This window comes from Penicillium arizonense, assembly GCF_001773325.1.
Source record: "Penicillium arizonense strain CBS 141311 chromosome Unknown PENARI_contig016, whole genome shotgun sequence".
NCBI classification, from domain to species: Eukaryota; Fungi; Ascomycota; class Eurotiomycetes; order Eurotiales; family Aspergillaceae; genus Penicillium; species Penicillium arizonense.
The window spans coordinates 240265-260589 of record NW_019173293.1 but is presented as its reverse complement, the minus strand read 5'-3'; the positions used below and the strand labels follow the sequence as shown (position 1 = coordinate 260589).

Sequence of the window (20325 nt, the reverse complement as noted above, 5' to 3'; positions counted from 1 at the left end):
GGAGGTCACGTTATGTGGCAGAATCCAGGCATGTGATCTAGCTCCGGGGGGGCATGGTGTCAACACAAGTCATCATTTCGGAGGGTTGCGCGCATATCTCAAATCTATCCTCGTGCAGCGGTACATGCTTTGAAGCTTTGGTTCAGCCTCTCCCCAATCTCACACAGCGCTGCCAGCTATTCCTTCCCATGGCCTCGCAACCAATGTCCCTCCGGGACCGACAGGTCGGTAAGTGACTGCACGGTGGGCTCTTCTTAGCTTATCCTTTACTGACAACCGCCTTAAGCGTCAATTCAAAAGCTCTTGAATTTGAACCATGACCCGCAACCTACTGATGACAACGCCATCGACCAGTCCGCGGGCGGTCTTATCTCACACTCCACTCCGATCTTGAATGAGGATGGCGACCCGATCTGGAAAGTCTTGGTGTTTGATAACATGGGCCGAGATATCATCAGCAGTGTCCTACGAGTCAATGACCTCCGCGCATGGGGTATAACCATTCATCTGTAAGGCCACCTGATCCCCTAACCTGACCCCGTGGCTAACCAGGAGCTACTCCTAGAAACCTCCACTCGCAAAGATACCCTATTCCCGATGTTCCAGTTGTCTATTTCGTGGAGCCAACTCCCGCCAACATTCAAGCAATCACCCACGACCTTTCCCATGGGCTCTACTCCCCTGCCTACGTGAACTTCTTATCCTCCGTTCCACGGCCACTTCTTGAGGACTTCGCCTCTCAAATAGTCACCTCTGGTGCATCCGAACACATTGCGCAGGTTTTCGATCAATATCTGAACTTCATTGTGGCAGAGCCCGATCTATTTAGTTTAGGGCTCGGCAACGATGCATACTACAAAATCAATAGCGGAAAAACAAGTGATGAGGAGCTGGATGCGATTGTGGACAATGTGGTTAGCGGACTGTTCAGTGTCAGTGTGACAATGGGTAAGCACGTTCTGGTTCCAGTTATTGGCCTATTTGACTGACTGGACAGGCACTATTCCCATCATCCGATGCCCCAAGGGCGGTGCGGCAGAATTGATAGCAACAAAGTTGGACCGGAAGTTGCGAGACCACATTCTCAATTCCAAGGACAACCTCTTCTCCGGCAATCAGAAGGCCCTGCCAGGTGTGCCGTCAACTCGACCGGTGTTGATCATCATGGACCGAAACGTGGATCTTGTCCCAATGCTCTCCCACTCATGGACATACCAGTCACTGGTGCAGGATGTTCTTCAGATGCGTTTGAATCGAATTACTTTGGATGCAGACGAATCGGGCTCGGGCACATTAACTAAGAAGTCGTACGACATAAACAGTAACGATTTCTTCTGGCAGCGCAACGCCGGAGTCCCATTCCCACAGGTGGCTGAAGATATTGACGCCGAACTTACACGGTACAAGGAGGACGCAAATGATATAACGAAGAAGACTGGTGCTTCTTCCATTGAGGATCTCCAAAATGATACCAGCGCCTCAGCACAACACCTCAAGGCCGCTATCACACTTCTCCCTGAGTTGAGGGAACGCAAGGCCGTTCTTGACATGCACATGAATATTGCCACCGCACTTCTCAAGGGTATTAAAGACCGTCAGCTGGATAACTTCTTTGAGTTAGAGGAGAACATCACAAAGCAATCGAAGTCGCAAATCTTGGAGCTGATCAATGATCCTTCTAAAGGAAGTGAATCATTGGATAAGCTGCGCTTGTTCGTTATCTGGTTCCTGAGCACTGAGATTGAGCTCAGTCGGTCGGAGATGACCCAGTTCGAAGAGGCACTGACCAAGGCTGGCGTTCCCGATATTTCCTCCCTTGCCTATGTCAAACAGGTGCGCGAGATCACTCGGATGACGATGATGACAACAGCCGCTCCAGAACAGCAATCTTCAGACCTGTTCCGTGGGTTCTCATCACTTTCAAACCGTCTGACAGATCGCATTACCTCGGGATCTCTAGGTGCCAACTTTGACTCCCTGATTTCGGGCGTGAAGAATTTCCTACCAGCGAATAAGGATCTGACTGTGACAAAGATCACCGAGTCTATCATGGATCCGGCCGCAGCCTCAAGCTCTGCCATCGCAAAGACCGAAAACTACCTCTACTTTGACCCAAGAAGCGCAAACGCCCGTGGCGCCATGCCCCCTGCGTCTGCATCTCGTAGCACGCAGATGCCCGGTGGTATGAGCGCAGGTCCTGGCACCGGTGCCAGCTTCGGACAGCGTCGCCAAGCCTTCAGTGAAGCCATTGTCTTCACAGTCGGTGGTGGAAGCATGGATGAGTATGGCAACTTGCAAGACTGGGTTCACCGAACGAGTGGCCAGCAAGGTGGTGAGGGTGCACCCGCTCAGCGTGCGGGAGGCGCACCTGGACACCGCCGGAGAGTTGTCTACGGCAGTACAGACCTGATGAACGCCACTGAGTTCCTCTCTGATTCTTTGGCGCCTCTGGGTCGGGATAGCTGAATGTAATTGAGAGTAGATGAAAACATGGCTTGAACATGGCTTGAGGCTGTAAACCATAGTATAATTCAAAATTCCGACGTGCAATGTTCCCATTCTCACCATCATATCAACCTCAATTTGCTTAATACAAGTTGATTGGAGACTCATATCAATACATCACGGACACTTTGTTCTGCTATGGAATTCCCTGACTTACAACCTTCCAATGGGCATCTCAACTTCAAGCATGCTGTTCCGGCCTTTGATGCTCTCCGCAGATATCTTGGTCATGGTCTCAAGCCTTGACCTAATTGGTACACGAGTGAAGTAGACCAGGCTAGCTAACCTCAAGGCATGGTTTTGGAACCCCACGGAATCCATAGAATGTCCTTAGGTGTGGTTACAGATAAGCATTGGCTAATCCGATGTTCTATACATCCACCTCAGCATGGCGATGGAAGTATGAAGATCATTCACCTTCTGGGGCAACGGCCTATAACCAGACTTCCCAAGGAACTCCATCAATCAAATTATTTTCCAGGAATTAGCTCACTTCAGATTGAGGTCCCCAACAATCCACTTTGCCTCAGCTGGCGACTTCTGAAGTCGCCAGAGTGATGTCAGGACAATATCATACTTGTGATATCCAACGCCACATGGAACATATATCAATGAGGGTTGAGATGGCTGCATTTGACACATCGCATATCACACGTCAAGCACAATACAAACTATATTCACATAATACCTTTTTCTTCTTCAGTTGGACAAATCGTTCAACATGACCGACCGAACCGGAGCCTATGATACACTAGGGAACTACGAGCCCTCGGGCTACGACAGCTACAGTGCAACCGGCTACGGAGCAGTGGGTTTCGGCACAGATCACACCACTGACGCCGGCTACGGTGCCACAACATATGATCCCAGTACCGGCTCATACGACCAACACCTGGATTACAGCACCCCGGCTGGCCGGAGACATCACCGAGAGCGGGTTGATCCGAGCGGGACCTATCGACACCGCGACGTTGACCGGTACGACGATGGATCTACTCGTGTCCACAGAGAATACGATAATCCGAACACTGGAACTAGTTACCACCGTGACTATGAGAAATAATGGCGCTTAATTGGAGGATTCGCGTTGGGATTTGACCCGGGCTTGTATATAGATGGATATGAGTTTACGAATCCTGTCTAAAGCACTGGAAACAAAAGCAAAAACAGATGAAAAGGCAAAACTTGGTTGTGTCGGCCACAAAAAAAAAGATTAAATCTTCAAAATGTTTAAAAAAAAAATCTGACTTCTTTTGTTGTCTGTTTTAGCTCGATGTAAAAGTGTAGTTAAAGAACAACAATGATGTATTCGTGACTTAATCTTGCTAGGAGAGGATGTATTCCGCCTCAGTATAGGCGTTCTTGGCTGGACTATATGACCTTGAAGAATTTTATCATTAGGAACATTGTATACGAAGCATTGTATGCAGGGTTTTACAGATCGAGAGACAAAATGAAGTATAAAAGGTACATGCCGAGGTAGTAACCCTCAACGTCAGCTTTAGGGCTACCAAGCTCATTTAGCCCATTCCCTGTACTTGTCTCACTAGTATCGAACGAAATCCAATCATGTCATTCAAGCAAATCCAGCTCAATCAAACAAAGCCATAATTGCGATCTTTAACCTTCGCATCAAACTATAGCCTTGGCGGTTGTCGCCTCAGGCCACAACATGCAAGGCTGACTCCACCGCATCATATCTGGCACTTCCTCCCAACTATCTTCCCCCAGGCTTATTACTGTCCAGCCAAATGAAGTGCTGAAACAGCTTCTTCTTCAGCTTCTCATGCCCCCGTGATCATGTCGCGGAGGACGCTGGGCGGAGGTCGTGTTCTGGGCAACCCGAGCGCTCTTGCATCAGTTCCGTCCCCGCAGCCGAAGCCAAGGGTACTCTCGCCAACCGCCAGCAGCGTTTCCCTCAGTTCACAGACATCTGCATCGCAATTCTCCTCGGAAACTCAGGATCTCACCTCTCGCATTTCAATAGAGAATGGCGATACCTCGATCTCTGCTGCGCCGGCTGCTCCGGGGGCTCAGCTCTCCTGTCCGATCTGCAATGAGGAGATGGTATGCTTGTTTCCACCATGTTCGCTGTTAAGGTGCGAAGTGAAATAGCGCTGACGGTGTATAGATGACTTTGCTTCAGCTGAATCGGTATCGACCCACCAACCCCCTCTCGGAACCGCTCGCATGTATGATTAACGCTTTGACGCAGACACCTCGACGATATCCATCAGAACTTAGAAGACGACCGGCAAGATGAAGTCAAGGATTGGTTCAAGGTGCAAATGGAGAAGGCGAGGAAGTTCCAACCCCTGGCGGTCCTCAACCAGAAGTTGAAGGGCCTGGATGTATTCGAATCAAACGAAAACCAGAACGCGCCTCTCGTCAGTCGACCACTTGCAACCCATGCAGGCTCCTCCGAACCCCCGAGACCACTAGATCCCGAGGATCTTATCACAAAGGACCACTGGCAGGCAAGTTGCATCTACGATGAGTGTCTGGAACCATCATGTGGAAAACGATTGAATGCCACCAATGGCTGCGTGAACTGCCGGAGTTGCGGGAAGCTCTTTTGCGAGGAACACACAATGTACCAAATGAAGCTCTCTCGAGCGGCGCATCATGAGCCCGTGCGAGGAATATGGGCTCGGGTTTGTGAAACTTGCTACAAGTCAAGAGAGGGATATAATGATCATAATGGTAAGAACGGTCCTGTTCTGAGGTGACGGACCGAGTTAACAGAAATTAGGAGTGACGAGGGACCAAACGGACGCCTTCAAATCCATAAGAAAGCAAACTGTGGATAGAGACTTCTTGGAAATCTCCCGGCTCGAGAAGCGATTGACCCGCCTCACTCAGCTCTTGGCCAGTCTGCCGCCGGATCAGATACACCCCAGTGCGACCAAATTGTGGTCTCTTGCTTGGCAGAGTGATCAGCGGAAAGAGTTGGAACAAACAATTGTCAGTTGGCAAGACGATGCTAGTGTTTCACGGTGTCCATTTTGCCAGCAGGACTTCTCTGGCTACACCTTTCGCAGGCATCATTGCAGGACTTGTGGGCGAGTAGTCTGTGGTGATCAGAACACGGAGTGTTCTAGTGAGGTCGGGTTGAGCATTGCTCCTTGTAAGTTCCGAGACAATACCCCTGTGGCTAGAGCCTAATTTCTGACAGACTCCACAGCTTCCTCTGAGAAAACCAATACCGACAAACTCATCAACATTGACGTGAGACTATGCAAGGATTGTAAAGCAACATTGTTCGATCGCCGCGACTTCAAAGCAGATACCATGCGAAAGCCATCGGAGATTAGGGCCTACGAAAACTTAATCCAGTTCGAAAGGGGCATCCGTCTTCACCTACCTCGATTCCAGAAACTGTTGACATCTTTACAGTATGTATATCACACTTGTTATTTCAACCGGTTACTAACCGCAAATTTATAACAGAGACCCAAGACGACCCCCATCATCTGCCCAGATAGCAGATGCATCCAAAGTGCGCAAGCGGCTCATCGACTCCTTTGCACAGTATGATGTCGCAGCTCGACGCATACGTGATATGCCAACCAACTCACCTACACAACAACGGCTACAGAAAGCTATATACCAACAAGCCAGCAACTTCCTCCACCTCCACATGCTACCCTTGAAAACCCTCCCCAAGATTCTCAAACACGCAACCCCAGCGTCGGACAGGATACCCAGCCGGACCAGCTCCCCGAGCACCCCGGTCAATAGCTCTACATCCAATATCCGACCATCAGAGTCTGCTCTCGCCTCTATCAAATACAACAGCGTTGCCGCTAGTGGTAGCAACAGCAGTCTAGTCAGCGAGACTAGCAGTGCCGTTTCAGCCCTAGAGGCAGAAGAGAAATCCCTTCGAGATCGACTCATCGTACTAGAAGAACAAAAGTTCTTTGTATCGGAGATGATTGCCGACGCTAATCGGCGGCGCAAGTTCGATGAGGTGAGCAGTCTGGCTGTTAATGTTGAGGATCTAAGTCGTGAGATTGATCGTGTTAATGGTATGCTCGCGGGTCTTGACTTTGAAGGGGTTTACACAGCGAACTTGCAGCCAAGTACTTGATTTGAGTTTGATTATTAGGACGGGATATTCTGTTTCCATGCCCGCGCTTCTTGCACATTTTATTGCGCGTCTTCGTAGTCCCAACCTCGATACTTGTTCGCTCTTTTATTCTTTGTTGATGTTCTGGCTGGCGTTCGAGCGCTTTTTCCTTACGATGATATGTGCATAGCATCGGGCGTTGGTCTTTTTAGGCAGTTAATGTTCTTTTTCTATATACTTTGTGACTATTCGTAATGTTCGCTTTTTCGCTTAGTTACTTTGCTGTGACTTATTTCAAAGTTCGGTGAGTGGTATCACAAAAATATATATCACAAACACTTAATGCAAACAACATTGTTTGCCTAATATGTAAAACAAAGGGCCTGCTATGGCATTCGCTAAGATCTCCGCCAATTAACAACTACTATAGTAATTACAAAAATAAACATGCTGGCTTTACTGAAGAAGTTGCAAAAAAAGAAACGCTCACTCGTGGACGGTGTTTAGGAATAGCCGAACGCGGGGGTCGAACCCGCAGCCTTAAGATTAAGAGTCTTACGCTCTACCGATTGAGCTAGCCCGGCCGGGCTGTTGAAGGCGGGCGCGATATTTTGCATTATAAGCCAAAAGTTAAAGATCCGGGATCTAAAATCTCCAGTCTTTGAGTATCGAACGTGCAGATTATGCGTGTGGCTAGCTTGCATAGTGGCGTTTCGGCCTGCATCCTGCAGCCAATTCGGTAAACGTATGCACGATCTATGCATCTGACCAAGTCTAGTTATTGGTCGTGGGGGTTATTAATATACTTGTAACCTCCAGGGCTATGGGTACCGGGTTTAGAGACATTTAAGCATAAATACCAACCAAAAAAAATATAAAGACAACCCAAGGAAACATTATTAAAGTAGTTTTTATCCATGTAAGCTCAGTTACTTGACAAGGTACATGTATAGTACAAAGAAAGCCACCCGAACACGAAACCCGATCATGAAGCTTCATCCGCAGAAACATAAAACGTCTTCTGCACATTCACACCCTGAAAAAAAGTACCGCTATGTTTCGGATTCAGGTTCTCAGTGCTACTGGACCTGCTACCCTGATTCGAGGTGTGGACCGTCGTAATCACAGCGTTGGATTCGTCTTCGACGTCAGGGCGCCAGTATTGTGGCCCGGACGGGTCGGAGCGAATGGCGTTGACGCTGGAGAGGGGGACGCTGCCGCCTGTGCGCTTGCTTTTGCTCCTGCTACCGCCGGCGGAGCTGGGGTCACGGAACCAGCGGAATAATGGGCGGAGGGTTACGAGGCTGCCGGCTGCAATCCCGAGACTTGCTTCGACGTTCGACCAGATTGAGATTTGGGCTGTTGCGTCTGTGGATGAATGAGATTAGTATGTTTCCTCCGATAGGGGCTTGATATTGATTGTAGGATTGGATGGATGGATGCTTACATAGGAAGTCTGTGTCCTTGTAATCGTGCAGGAAAGGAATGCGAATGATGACTGCTGCACTTGCACTAGATTGAACAGGTCAGTATAAATCCTTCAGTTGTTCCGGCACATCGGATACATACACGCAACCCATTCCAAGAATACCAGCCAAGGCAGCCTTGGTCCGCCAGTTCATCTGCAAGTTCCAGACCAAGAAGATTGGCAAAAGACCCAAGGTTAGATCACAGAGTGTCGCAGTAACACTGTAGACATAGGCGATAGCGATAATGCTGTCAAGGTTCATGCAAGTGCCGGAAACATTGGCGTGAGGGTTCGTCTCGAGGCGAACTCGTTGCCAGAAGAATGACACCGGTTGGCATTGCAACGTCAACATGAACCAGAACACCAGGCCGATGGCGCATGTGACGGAAATGACAGCCCATAGGATGATCTTATGCATCTTAGCGACTGTAAGGCGGAGTAGGGCTAATGCAATGGAGATCTTTGCAAGTGCGCATGTCCATACATAGCTGGTCTGGCCGAGCCACCACCACTGCAGGTATTGTTAGTATCTCATTCGAGTCCCTCCAATTGCGCATTGCGGTTCACGTACAAACATTGCTGTTTCCATTGTACCTCTCTCCACAAGGACTATTGATCTTTGACCAATCCCATACAATGCTCCAGTAATACCACTGAGGGCAAATAGGATATTGAGCAACTGTCCATTCATCAGCAGTTGGTTCCATCAGAGTTTCCTGCGGTACATACCATGGCGAACACCATAAAAGTGTCATCCCAGCCAAAGGCCTTGACGATCCTGAGCCGCACGAAACATCGTAGGCAAACCGCAATAAAGGAGATTCCCAGAAAAGTAGTGGTCACGATAAAGATCGACTCACTGCGACCATGTAAGGGTAACATAATGACAACCCAAGGGAATGTATCACCAATTCATGACCTGTATCCCTGCGCGCAGCACTCGCCAAGAAGGAACAAAGAAGAGAAAAGCGATCAACAGAGAAAAGAAAATCCACCCAGGCCAAGCATTTCAGGTCGTGGCGAGATCTGCCAAGAGAGGGGGCTATAGCGGCGATGTTCTCCGTGTTTTCGGCAAAAAAGGAACTCTGTATGGAGCAAACCCGAGGAAATGGGCGACATGCCTGCAAGGATGAGGCTAGTTAGTCTTAAATCGGTTAGCAGCCGTGCATCTGCAACAATGGCTCTGTCTGTGGGCTTTCCAGCCGCGACCCGAGTGGAGATTGTGCCGGATCTAGAAGTACAGTTACATTGGAATATGAGTTTGTGGAGAGGAAGGTTGGAAAAAAGAAATGTTTCAATAGTGTGACAGTTAGTGACAAATAGTGACAGCCATTGCCACATACGTGTATGCATGTGTCAATGGAGGCAAACGTATGTAGTTCTATACATGTAACATGCGCTCAGTTCCCCTGTTCGAGCCTGCTACTGGATCATTTGGTAGACATTCGATTTCTGGACTCCACTTGAAATCTGCGAATCAAGATCGATCGGTGGAGTGGTGTCTTGGACAGAATCAAGGCCGTCAAGGCTTTGGTGCCGGAACTAGCCTGGAATAGGAGACCGTTGCGGTCAATCGCTTTGAAGTTTGCTAAGTTTGCTTAGGGGATTTTTCTTCGCCCTCGCCCCTGCGTAGATCTTAGACAAGCCACCGGTGTTTGCCGAGTGCCCATAGGCAATGTTTGGCGACAATATAGTGATGCACATGCTACCTAGGTAAATCTTAGGAAGACGAACAGTAAATCGGATATTGATATCAAGGATATCGAGATCTTCGTACATCTCAAGGCTTCTCAAGGATGAGAAGTCCGGCCGTAGCCGACCAGCGGGAGCGCCATGAAGGTGGGATCTGCAATACTGTGAACAATTCGGAGATTACTTGACTATTTTGTGGCCCCACCTACGTTTAGCGGCGAATACGTACTGCAGACTCGGCAAATCCTTGACAGGGGTTCCAATGTCTACATAGATATAGTTACGTTTCCTACGAGAGGTTATACATATAGTAGGCATATCAATTGTAACACAGCATGTTTTATTCTCTCAGAATATAAACCTACACATATTGTATACCCACATTGCGGATCTGGGGACTCGAACACTTCTAAGATTGAGATTAGCTGCAATATAATCTCGGCTATTCCTGGGATATTCTTAGCACAACGGGTTCTTCTAGAACACTGTGCGCACATTGCAACCATGGATCACGATACGAGACCATGTGGCTCTATGCAAGGGTCTGATCACACCCCTGTATTCACCCCATGTATTGACCCCATGTATGGTTTGTAATGCTGTTTCCCATACAGTAAATTTCACGGATGCAGAATCTATTGAGATCTGCCAAGTCGCATGTACTGTACGTGCTTTGGAAGAAGGAGTGGAGTGAAGGTATATGAGTGTCTACCGTTATAGATCACCTGATTCGAGGGCTCATCCACATCATGTGCTATAGTTAAATTACTTTTATATCAATCTCGACATTGATGCTGTCATGCAAATGCAAGTTGATTGGTCTATTTATATAATAGCCAAAATGATTTGTGAATTCGCTACATCAGAATTGAAACTCGCGTGTTCGAAACCAGATCGAATATTTACATATCAAGTTGCTCCAAGTACCATGATTCGAGGGAAATGCCTCCAGGGCATGCTTACTTCCACTTAGCGGCCGGAGTTTCCTGGAAAGCCTTCAGGATAGCAACCACCTTCTCCAGAGCAGCGATCTCCTTGGCCAACTCGGCATTAACCTTCGGCTGGTCGTGGCCGAGCTTCTCATAGAAGGCCTTCCGGTATGGGGTCGCAGACATAGCCGCGCTGAAGATGGGTTTGATGACCCAAGAGTGGTGGGGCTTGAGGGTCTGGCCGTAGGCGCCGCGGAAGGAGTCAGAGAGCTCTGAGGCGGAGTTGTCGATGTTGTGACGGAGGGCTTGGGCAGTGAAGTCGAGACCGCTGTTAAGGCCAGTTAGTCAACTATCAATTCGGATATGCGATACGCAACATGCGCTTCCTGCATCTTGCGTCGCAATACTCCGTGTAAACTTACCGGACCAGCCAGACGAGACCCTCGGTGGCAGTGTGCTTGCCGGTCTTCAATTCGTTCACGACAAGGGCCTGCAATGTCTCGGACTCGGTAGGAGCGGCCAATTGGCGCTTACGGACTTTCTAAACAAGGGTTAGAAGGTGTTGACACTAGCTGGAATGGATTGGACCAACCTCGATGTTGCCAAGCAGGTCATTCTTGACGGGTGTGAAAGCAGCAGAACCGAGGACATCTGGAGAGAGTTCCTGCATTAGTCTGAGGAGCTTCATGCAGTGGCACAGTACGCACCAAAGAGAGTCACAAGGGACTCGGCAGCTTCGAGGAACTCGGTTGTCGAGATGCCATCCTCCGCACCGATAGGAACGTCGGCGAAGGACTTCTTGATGGTGTCAAACCATGTCTGATCAGCGGGAATAGCGGCCATTTTTACGAAGGAATTGAAACAAAAGCAAAGATAATCAAGGGAAAGAACAATAAGGAGACGTCTTCACCGCTGGTGACGCGCAAGCCAATGCCAGGTGGGGGGAAACGGGGGCGGTGAAGTGTCATTGTTGTGTTTGTCCTGTTTGCAGGATCTGCCAAGCTCTTCATCACGACGTCATCGCTAAGAGTTACATTTCGATCCGATCGCACTATGCACCTAAGCCCAAAGGTTGTTCCTGGGTGATTGTCCTGCGTTGCCTACCCTTATGCTTTCATTACCCTCGCATACCTCCCGCGCTTTTGGCCAACGCGGGTAAGAGATTGCCATGAGCACTCCACCGGACCAGGCCGACGGGTCGCAAGGAGCTGACCCACGCTCGCTCAGCCATGAACATTATCATGGCTTGCAGACTGGGTCCTATACAGATCAGCAGCTGGTATGTGTATATATCTCCTGGGAATGGAATCATGACCTAACATGCTGTTCGTGGATAGCGCCATGCCTCTGCCAACCATCTGCATATGACCAACCGTCGGTTTTTCGTCGGACCAATCCCAGAAGGCTGGCTCCAGGGCCATCGCAAGTCATGGTACAAGTCTCGATTGAGGCTTAGAAACTATACATCACAAGCCATTTCGTTCTCCGCGGGTCCGGTTGCGACCCATTACAGCGAACAGGACCCCCAGGCCGAGCCAGCGTTACCTGATCTGGACGAAGAAGTGGCTCTGACACTTACGAATACAACTGATGTGGCTGTAGCGGAGCAAACAGATGAGAATGAAGCCGAAGAAGCCACATCTGAGCCCGAGGGGGAACTTCGGACCCTCACTCACCCCACTGCTGAAACCAGCGGCGAAGATCCTCTATCGGAAGTTGATGCAGGGAATGAAGAAAATGACGATAGGAATGACACAGGAACTGGAGAGAATGACGGAGGGGATAGTGGAAATGATACCGAGGATACAGACAGCACCCCCAGAGCGAGACCAAGGGACAACGATATATGCGACACCGATGTTGCTTCGTCTTCATTTGTCACGGCCAGAGAAGAAGTGTCTAGCTCTGCAAAAACAGGTTATAGCGCATATACGGGACTTTCTGTCGACACAAGGGATTCTACGGACACGAGAGAATCGTCATCTACCCTGCAGCCTAACAGATTAACGACTGGCCATCGCCCAACGTCGCATGGCTCACAGAACACACACCTGACGAGCCATAATTCTGCCAGCACCCTGACCCCAAATATATCTACGGGCCCCAGCGAGGCAGATTCTACGACACAGTTGCTGAGAGGCAAATTCCAGGACAAAGGAAAGCAGAAAAGTAAGAATTCTGGTATATCTCGAGCAACTCTTCAACACCATGACCACGGTCCCCAAGATGAAGACAATGGCCAACAAGGAGAAGGCACAAATGCAGATGTGCCACAGCGGATGTTCACCAGGAGAATGGCAAAACTAAACCTGGATGACAACATCAAGCACAAGCAACAACGTATTCGCTCGCGAATTTCAAAGACGCAGGGCACCATCTCAGCCAATCGGCCCCGCCGGCGGAAAGTGCAAGAAGGAGAGATTGTCAAGGCGGAAAAGATGCTGGTCTGCGTCGAGGAGACTATGCAAGGCACACTTCCCCCTGATTACTCCGAGAATGACAGCCTCCGCATGGAAACCCGCACTGTGGACAAATGGAGAGAATTTCTTGTCGTGTGCCGAAAAAGCTCCGCGGAACATGCGCCATTTGCTCTGCAAATGTATCGCACCCGTGTGATACCTGATGTGCAACGACCGAACAACAAAACGCCGCCTTATTACGAAATACGACTCAACCACAAAAACACCCATGTTAACCTCTACTCTCCCTTGGATAAAACCATCGTTATTTGGTACCCTTGCAAGCGTGGCACCAAAATCTACATCATCCGGCCAAAATCTGCTGCTCACTCTGCTGAGTGGTACACTTTCATTCGGCAGGCGCTAGGTTGGCGACGTCCAACCTCACTCCCTATCAACGTTCCTGATTTGGGAGTCTCGCTCATCTTCAAAAACCCTTTCAGCCAGCTAGGGGTCAGTCGAAAAGCTGACGACACTGACCAAGAGCATGCGGCGTTCGATGAAAGATATGCTGCTGCATGCATCATCAGAGAATGCTTGGACATGCTCGAAGGTCGTCCTGAATGGGCCGAGGTATTGAAGGCCTGGTCCAAGACTGAGAAGATGGGTCTTGCTTGGAAACGATATGATCGATTGGAGTGGGTGTTTGGTGTCAACGAAGAAAAGATGTTTGGCACCATTGCCATGCAGTCATCACACGAGCTTGAGCTACGGCCGAGATATCACTACTCCACTGTAGTCAGACAGAATGGCTCAAAGGTGGAGGAACCTGCACCGATTGAGGGATTCCTTGTCCGCCTCACATCCCAAAGGGGTGTTCATCAAAAGATGAACAGGATGTTCTTCAAGCGGTTGTATTTCTTCACCCAGGATCATTTCTTCTTTTTCTGTCGACCAGCCAAGGCATTCCCACCGACACCCCCAAAGTTTGCCCCATCAGAAGCTCCGCCGCCAGATGGAGTGCCATCTGCACGTCAAATCCTAGATGAGATGCCACTATCCTGGGATATCAATCCCTACCCTCTTCAAGACGGTGGTATCGCATGGCTGTCCAACGGTAACAAAGAGTTCATCCAACGGCACGACGAGGAGGCCTATGCGCAAGTGCAGAGGAATGTTCACAACATCAGTCATGCAGATGGATACATCGATATGTGTCGGGTGCAAGAAGTTCGCAATATCCAGCGCGGTAGTAGCCCTGCTGATGCCAACATCGGCGAAGGGCCTTCTGTGGATTACAACCGGGAGGCTACGGACTCACGACAAGATGATGGTGCTTCCCAAGAGTTCGACGACGATAGGACCTTTGAAATGGCTTTGGATAATGGCCTTGTCATTCGACTCCAGGCATATAACGTCGCTAGTCGAGATGAATGGGTCAAACGGCTCGATGCTTTGGTCAAGTACTGGCGTGCGCGCTGCGCAAACGATGCCGCAGAGCTGCAGGCTGTCCGGCGGCGCAATCTCAAGCATTTGGAAATCGACGAGGCCATGGAGTCGGTTGTTGGGCAGTTCGCGAAGAAGTGGGAAGTGAAGAAAGCCGAGGCATCGCCACAGTTGCACAATATGTGTTTGCTATCCAGCTGTCGGACCATCAAGGTGAGTTATAAAAGAACATGAGGAATGCATCACACAGAATACTAATGATAATAGATGTCCGGACAACTCTATCGCAAGCCCCGTCGCCACACGACTTTCAACCAGTGCCATGTCATTCTCACAGCGGGTAAGCTGCTCATTTTCTCGAGCACGCTGCGCAACCGGAATGGTACCGAAATCCCACACATTCATCAAGAACTCGAAGCAACCATCGAATTGGAAGATTGCTACATCTACTCCGGCCTGCTCACCGAAGATGACTTGTTGTACGCAAATCAAACATTCGACAGCAATAACCCTGGGCTTCATGCTTTGCCACGCGTATATCTCGATTCAGATACCTTCACAAGTCACGACGAAGATACTGCTATCACCTTCGTTGTCTGGCAGCCTTTGAAGAAGAGCTATTTCCGAGCTCAGGAAACGGGAGTGCAGGGTAGAGCGAAACGATCCATTCGACATGTCTCCACGCTAGGCAAGCATGGCCGTACAATTGTGTTCAAAGCGCGTAGTCGTGTCGAGAAAGATCGCTGGGTTATGAGTATCTCTTCGGAGATCGATCGTATCCAGGAGGAGAGACATGAAGATATACGACTTGTCTCTCCTTGATGGCTTCTGTGACTGCTGGCGTTGCCGCATTTTCGGTTATCCGTGATTCCTATTATATATGTCCTTCGCTATCACCTTTTGTTTCGGGGGCTTCGTCCCATCCACGCATAGCACCGCACTTATTGCTTATAATAGCAATACCATGATATCCACAGACATCTATATGTACAAGCTCAAATCCACAGCATGCTCCGCTATGGCTATGAAACAACCAATCTATACATAATGCAAAAGGCCACACCCCAACCCATCAATTCAAGAAAGGCTGTTCAACCTTAACAGCATTCTTAACAACCCGATCCCGAACACTTTGCCGATGTCTCTCAACCCGACTATTCGCATCTCCATCACCGCCCTCCTCCCAATCCGACGCATTCAGCCACCGCATACGCGGCCCCAGAACCGCAAATACCCGCCCAGTAACCAGACTAAGACTGACCGGCCCGTACGTATTACTATCCAGCGTCTTCCGCGGATCCTCTGCATCCCCTTCCAACCAGACATGGTTCCACGGCACGATCTGCGTCTCTTTCAGACATGGTTCGCGGGTCGTGACGCGGTCGCCTGGTAGACCGATTATGCGTTTTATGGCGATGTGTGACGGGTTTGCTGGGGATCTATATAGGGAGTAGTATGTTAGTATTGTTTCATAACGAGACTGTGCAGTCTAGTCGCAATTGAAGAAAGAAATGCGAGTAAAGGAAAGGAAACACTAACCGGAAAGTCACGACTGTTCCTCGTTCAAGCTTCCTCTCCTTCCGGAAGGGTAGCAATCCACCCCACGACCACATATTAACCAATACCATATCGCTCTTCGTTTGCATTTGATCGTAGTCCTCGTTGAGGTAGGGTGTCATTGACGGTCCGCGCACCCACATCACTTGCATGACGTGTTCTGGGAAGAAGAGGCCGATTGGGATGACGGGTGCTAGCCAGCGGAGGGTGCGACATGTTCGGCGGACTGGGGAGGGGAGGTTTGCGAAGCGTTGGCGGAGGTTTGTTAGGAGGCTTGTTTGGAAGAACGGGCGGCGCTTTGGCTTGATGAGGGCTGGGCCTGGGGCTGCAGCTGGGGGCTCTGCCGCTTTTGGAGTCGGAGCTTCTTGGGGCTTTACTCGAAATCGGGGGTTTGGTGTAGGTGCTGCGCGGTTGCGCGGTTGCGGTTTCGTCATTTTTGTCGGAGATGTCGGGGTTGGGTGGTGGTGGTGGTGAGGTTGGTGGTGAGATGGGTGTTAGATGTTTGCGTTTGAGGGAATGGGATTGGTGGAGTGTTTCAATTGGCGTTCATCGTTTCAGTTATGCCAAATTGAGTGTCAAAGGGAGGGTGCAATTGCAATTAGAGACGAGGCAGTATCGAGGAATATCGATGATCTCAAATGCGCTGATAGGGCGTTTGCACTGTTTGCATAGCGTCTCTATTATTCTATACCCACAACTTCATAGGCTTCGTGTCATTTTTGCTATTATAGGTGTCTGTCTTGATATTTGATCTTTAAAATGAGAGAGAATATCGTGATATTACAATAGTAATCCCTACTTGGAAGTCGTGATGGGAAACCATCAGTCTATCAAGCTGAAGCAGCTCTAATTCGCATGTTTCTTCAGAGCTACCTAAGTAGTTATCTGTATGGTACACGAGTCTCTGAAAGGTTGTTTTGGGGTGTCATAGGGCTGTCGTGAGAGTCATATCGGGGTCATTCATATCACCGTCTCCTCATTTGTATGGCGCGAGAATCGTTCAATCGGTGGAGCTGTAGAGACGTACTTCAAGCATCAGTGTTCTCAGACAAATCCTCAGCGGTAGGAGGGAAGTATTCACTAGAGATATTGTTAATTTTGATTAAGCAGTACGTCAAACAGATGAACTCACGGAATCACATCCTCATATGCGTCAACGTCCTTCCGCTCAAAGTTGCAGAAAATCACCCGCTCCAGCTTCCCAATGTTGGCAGGTCCTCCAAGAAACTTGCGCACTTCGTCGATAGCAGCCTCTGCAGCCAGATCGCTGGGATATCCATAGACACCAGTGCTGATAGCAGCGAAAGCAATGCTCTTCAGGTTATTCTCAACAGCCAACTCCAGACTACGTCGGTAGCAAGAACGAAGCAGAGTCTCGGGACGACGGGGATCGATACGCCTTTCGCGGAAATAGACTGGACCAACTGTGTGGATGACGTGCTTACAGGGTAAGTCATAAGCCTTGGAGATCTTTGCATCGCCAGTATCGCATCCATCCAGTGTGCGACATTCTTCCAAGAGCTCTGGGCCCGCAGCACGGTGAATTGCGCCGTCTACGCCACCACCGCCCAGGAGGGATTCGTTGGCTGCATTGACGATACAGTCGACTTGCAGCTTGGTTATGTCATTGCGGATGATGGAGATGCTATTGTTGAGGCTTTGCGATGGCTTGAATTGGGAGGTTGTGGGGGCTAGGCGTTGTAGCTTGTACAAGAGCGCCACTGTGGGGATCTCAGCGAGGGATAGAGCTGCCATGACGGTAGAGGACGAAGCGCAGTTGGGCATTTGGAGTGAGGAAGCTCAAGTGGAGACCCCAAGCTCGCGCACGGACACGGCCACGTGATTGTATACATTTGGGGGCAAAAGTGAGTTGGTTCTTTCCACACTTACTTCTTTGTTTACCTGCATGATGATTGCAATTTTGTGCTCCTTTCGGCCGAAGAATGATAAACGCCGCACATATGCCGAAGCTATCAGGTTATGGAGCTCAGATACAGATGAGACAGGAGACATCTACGGCACGGAAGTCTGATCGGTAATGACTCCTCGATAGGTATAGCCAACTTGACAGTCTACGTATCGACTTGAATTAAGTTTAGACTACCAATGTAATATGGACAACGCTCTCGATCCGGCTGCAATGTACTCCATACGGCAAGCTGCATTACATATGCAGGCGGACCAAAAGGCTTCCTATGCCGCTGAGCGCTGTTCGAGGCCCTCAACTCCTGTCATTGGCCATCGATTGACCCAGCCACTCAAAAGTACGACCACCTCTCTCCCGGCCCCAGGCCCAGAGCTAAGCCCGGGATTTGACAACAGCAGGGGCATGGGGGTGGCTATCAGCGGCGCTTCAGTCTAGAGAGACATTGATTGGAGACCTCGGCAGCACATGATTTTGCCTCTGTAGATCGCATTGAGCCTTTGAGGGTTGCGCGTTGAGCAATGGCAAAAGCAAAAGCAAAGCAAAAAGTCAGTCAAAGGCAAAGAGAGTGGCCATGCTATGCATATCGTACGATTCCCCAAGTTACACTCGGCTAGACTCTCCGCCCAGATCATCGGCGCCCATGGCTGAGTTGGGCTTAGGAGAGTTAGGGGTATCTCGAAACTCGCCTTCTATCCTGGGCAAGGCCGTGTATCGGGGAGCAAATAACGGGATCATAGGGGATTCGTCCAGCCACAGTGGGTTTGGCCCACCTCTCTCCACCTCACGACCTGTCAAAACCACAGCCGTTTTCACCTTTTTAGGACATCTGGAGGCCTTTTGATTTGAAGACTGCCGATCCTTCAATTGTTCGCTCGTCGATCGCATCTAGGAGAGTCGCTAGTTCGCCCCGTCTCCTTTCCCTTGAAGCCCCCGAAATAGGCTCGGATCTTTCTATTGGCGGAGTTTGGCGGAAATGGACTTGAAACGAGAAATTATCCTTGGCTCCGCTCCATCGTAGGAAACAGTTCTCTTTTCCGAGTCTATCTGGGAGCCGTTCTCGTGCAGGAGGGAAGAGGAGTAGGTATAGCGCAGGCATTTGACCCAATAATGAGAGACGGAGACGATTTTGTACTTTTGGGATTTGCCTGAGCAGTTCCCCAAGGAGTTAAGTACTCTGTACGGGATCCATGTAATACACTATGGAGTATGTTGAGTATGTGCATGACTAACGAAATGTAATCAATGCTGACCTTGTACGGAACCTAGCAGCTGTCGCATTCGAGTATCCAATAGCCCGTTGGGGGATATCACACTGTTGCATGGCAGCTCAGATGTCACAGAACTTTGTTTGAAGCTATGAGACACCTTATTCGTCCTGGCTACAAATAGATATTAATTAGACCCAGACCACTTGTTAATGCATACGTCAAAAGTCTTGGATGCATGCACAAGAACCTGTCAAACTCCCAAAGCGGTTCTGCCTACCTCACCTGTGGCGTTTTAGCTTTTTAACCTTGCCTGGCAGGATCTGTATCTGTTGTGTCCTTGTAAGGTAATAACAGTGTCCAGGGTTGTTCTCAGCTGTCTACACCCGTCAATGGTTGATGTGCACATAGATTTGGGATAAACCGGAATCGGCCCTAGGAAATTGATAATCCAAGTCAACCTGTCAGTCTGTCAAATTGTATGCACCTTCTCTTTTGGTATCGGCTTGCTTCCCTTGGCTTGGACATGTCAAGTATAAACCGAGCAACTGCCGTGAAGAATCGAGCATGCATACGTGTAGCTATCTACTGAAATTTTCGCCAGTCCTCGCCCCCTATCCACACTGTAAGGTCCTAATTGTTTCAAGTAACACAACAAAAGCAACCAACACGATCGTCACACCATGTCGAACAGAAACCCCACCTTGACCGAGATGCGGCCGACCCGCCGGCTTAAATCGAGATCGGAAGGATTCCGTCGCATGGGATTTGCAACGCATGCATCCTGACGTTGTGCTTTTTGGTTTATTTGTGCTGCCTTGGCGTAGGTCTCGACTCTTCCACGCAGTGTAGCAAGCAGGTTCCCGATGTAGATCGTCCTGTTATGAAAAAAAGAAATTTGAAGATTTGACGTATAACGGGGCTGCAGATGATGTACAAGGCTCCATCCGTGTACCCATCTTGATAAAGAAGATTTTTCGCCCAGGAGACTTCCAAGGAGAGCTCTCTCCATAAATTACCCAATTATAGGAGGGATAGTCATGTTTGCCACGCCTTTCCTTCCTCGGTTGTACCGGCTGACTCGTAATTAAGTGGAAATATATGTTTAGTTATGAACGTGTTTGATAC

General features: G+C 49.4%; 8 protein-coding genes across 8 annotated transcripts; 4 read left to right on the top strand and 4 right to left on the bottom strand.

The window, feature by feature from the left end:
- Positions 1 to 188: 188 nt before the first annotated feature.
- Positions 189 to 2466, top strand: sly1 (syntaxin-binding protein; the record flags this gene model as incomplete). Its single annotated transcript, XM_022634010.1, has 4 exons — positions 189 to 228; positions 287 to 509; positions 566 to 948; positions 998 to 2466. 4 exons carry the CDS (start codon positions 189 to 191, stop codon positions 2464 to 2466), a joined length of 2115 nt encoding a protein of 704 aa, XP_022486029.1.
- A 760-nt stretch (positions 2467 to 3226) lies between these two features.
- On the top strand, positions 3227 to 3568 carry PENARI_c016G00540 (uncharacterized protein; the record flags this gene model as incomplete). The annotated part of the gene is made up of 1 exon (XM_022633946.1): positions 3227 to 3568. One exon carries the CDS (start codon positions 3227 to 3229, stop codon positions 3566 to 3568), a length of 342 nt encoding a protein of 113 aa, XP_022485988.1.
- Positions 3569 to 4305: 737 nt separating this feature from the next.
- On the top strand, positions 4306 to 6595 carry PENARI_c016G12077 (uncharacterized protein; the record flags this gene model as incomplete). The annotated part of the gene is made up of 6 exons (XM_022634205.1): positions 4306 to 4572; positions 4637 to 4659; positions 4721 to 5208; positions 5258 to 5632; positions 5690 to 5900; positions 5956 to 6595. 6 exons carry the CDS (start codon positions 4306 to 4308, stop codon positions 6593 to 6595), a joined length of 2004 nt encoding a protein of 667 aa, XP_022486143.1.
- A 964-nt stretch (positions 6596 to 7559) lies between these two features.
- Positions 7560 to 8924, bottom strand: PENARI_c016G02441 (uncharacterized protein; the record flags this gene model as incomplete). Its single annotated transcript, XM_022633982.1, has 5 exons — positions 7560 to 7942; positions 8022 to 8086; positions 8144 to 8553; positions 8614 to 8721; positions 8772 to 8924. 5 exons carry the CDS (start codon positions 8922 to 8924, stop codon positions 7560 to 7562), a joined length of 1119 nt encoding a protein of 372 aa, XP_022486026.1.
- A 1769-nt stretch (positions 8925 to 10693) lies between these two features.
- Positions 10694 to 11506, bottom strand: PENARI_c016G06620 (GLTP domain-containing protein; the record flags this gene model as incomplete). Its single annotated transcript, XM_022634085.1, has 4 exons — positions 10694 to 10991; positions 11086 to 11204; positions 11256 to 11314; positions 11371 to 11506. The coding sequence occupies 4 exons, from the start codon at positions 11504 to 11506 to the stop codon at positions 10694 to 10696; spliced, it is 612 nt and encodes a 203-aa protein (XP_022485946.1).
- A 325-nt stretch (positions 11507 to 11831) lies between these two features.
- Positions 11832 to 15330, top strand: PENARI_c016G01964 (sporulation-specific 71 family protein; the record flags this gene model as incomplete). The annotated part of the gene is made up of 3 exons (XM_022633974.1): positions 11832 to 11942; positions 12001 to 14721; positions 14776 to 15330. The coding sequence occupies 3 exons, from the start codon at positions 11832 to 11834 to the stop codon at positions 15328 to 15330; spliced, it is 3387 nt and encodes a 1128-aa protein (XP_022486079.1).
- Positions 15331 to 15580: 250 nt separating this feature from the next.
- On the bottom strand, positions 15581 to 16499 carry PENARI_c016G04614 (putative mitochondrial inner membrane protease subunit Imp2; the record flags this gene model as incomplete). The annotated part of the gene is made up of 2 exons (XM_022634038.1): positions 15581 to 15947; positions 16048 to 16499. 2 exons carry the CDS (start codon positions 16497 to 16499, stop codon positions 15581 to 15583), a joined length of 819 nt encoding a protein of 272 aa, XP_022486163.1.
- A 594-nt stretch (positions 16500 to 17093) lies between these two features.
- On the bottom strand, positions 17094 to 17850 carry PENARI_c016G02493 (macro domain-containing protein; the record flags this gene model as incomplete). The annotated part of the gene is made up of 2 exons (XM_022633984.1): positions 17094 to 17145; positions 17198 to 17850. 2 exons carry the CDS (start codon positions 17848 to 17850, stop codon positions 17094 to 17096), a joined length of 705 nt encoding a protein of 234 aa, XP_022486168.1.
- Positions 17851 to 20325: the final 2475 nt, after the last annotated feature.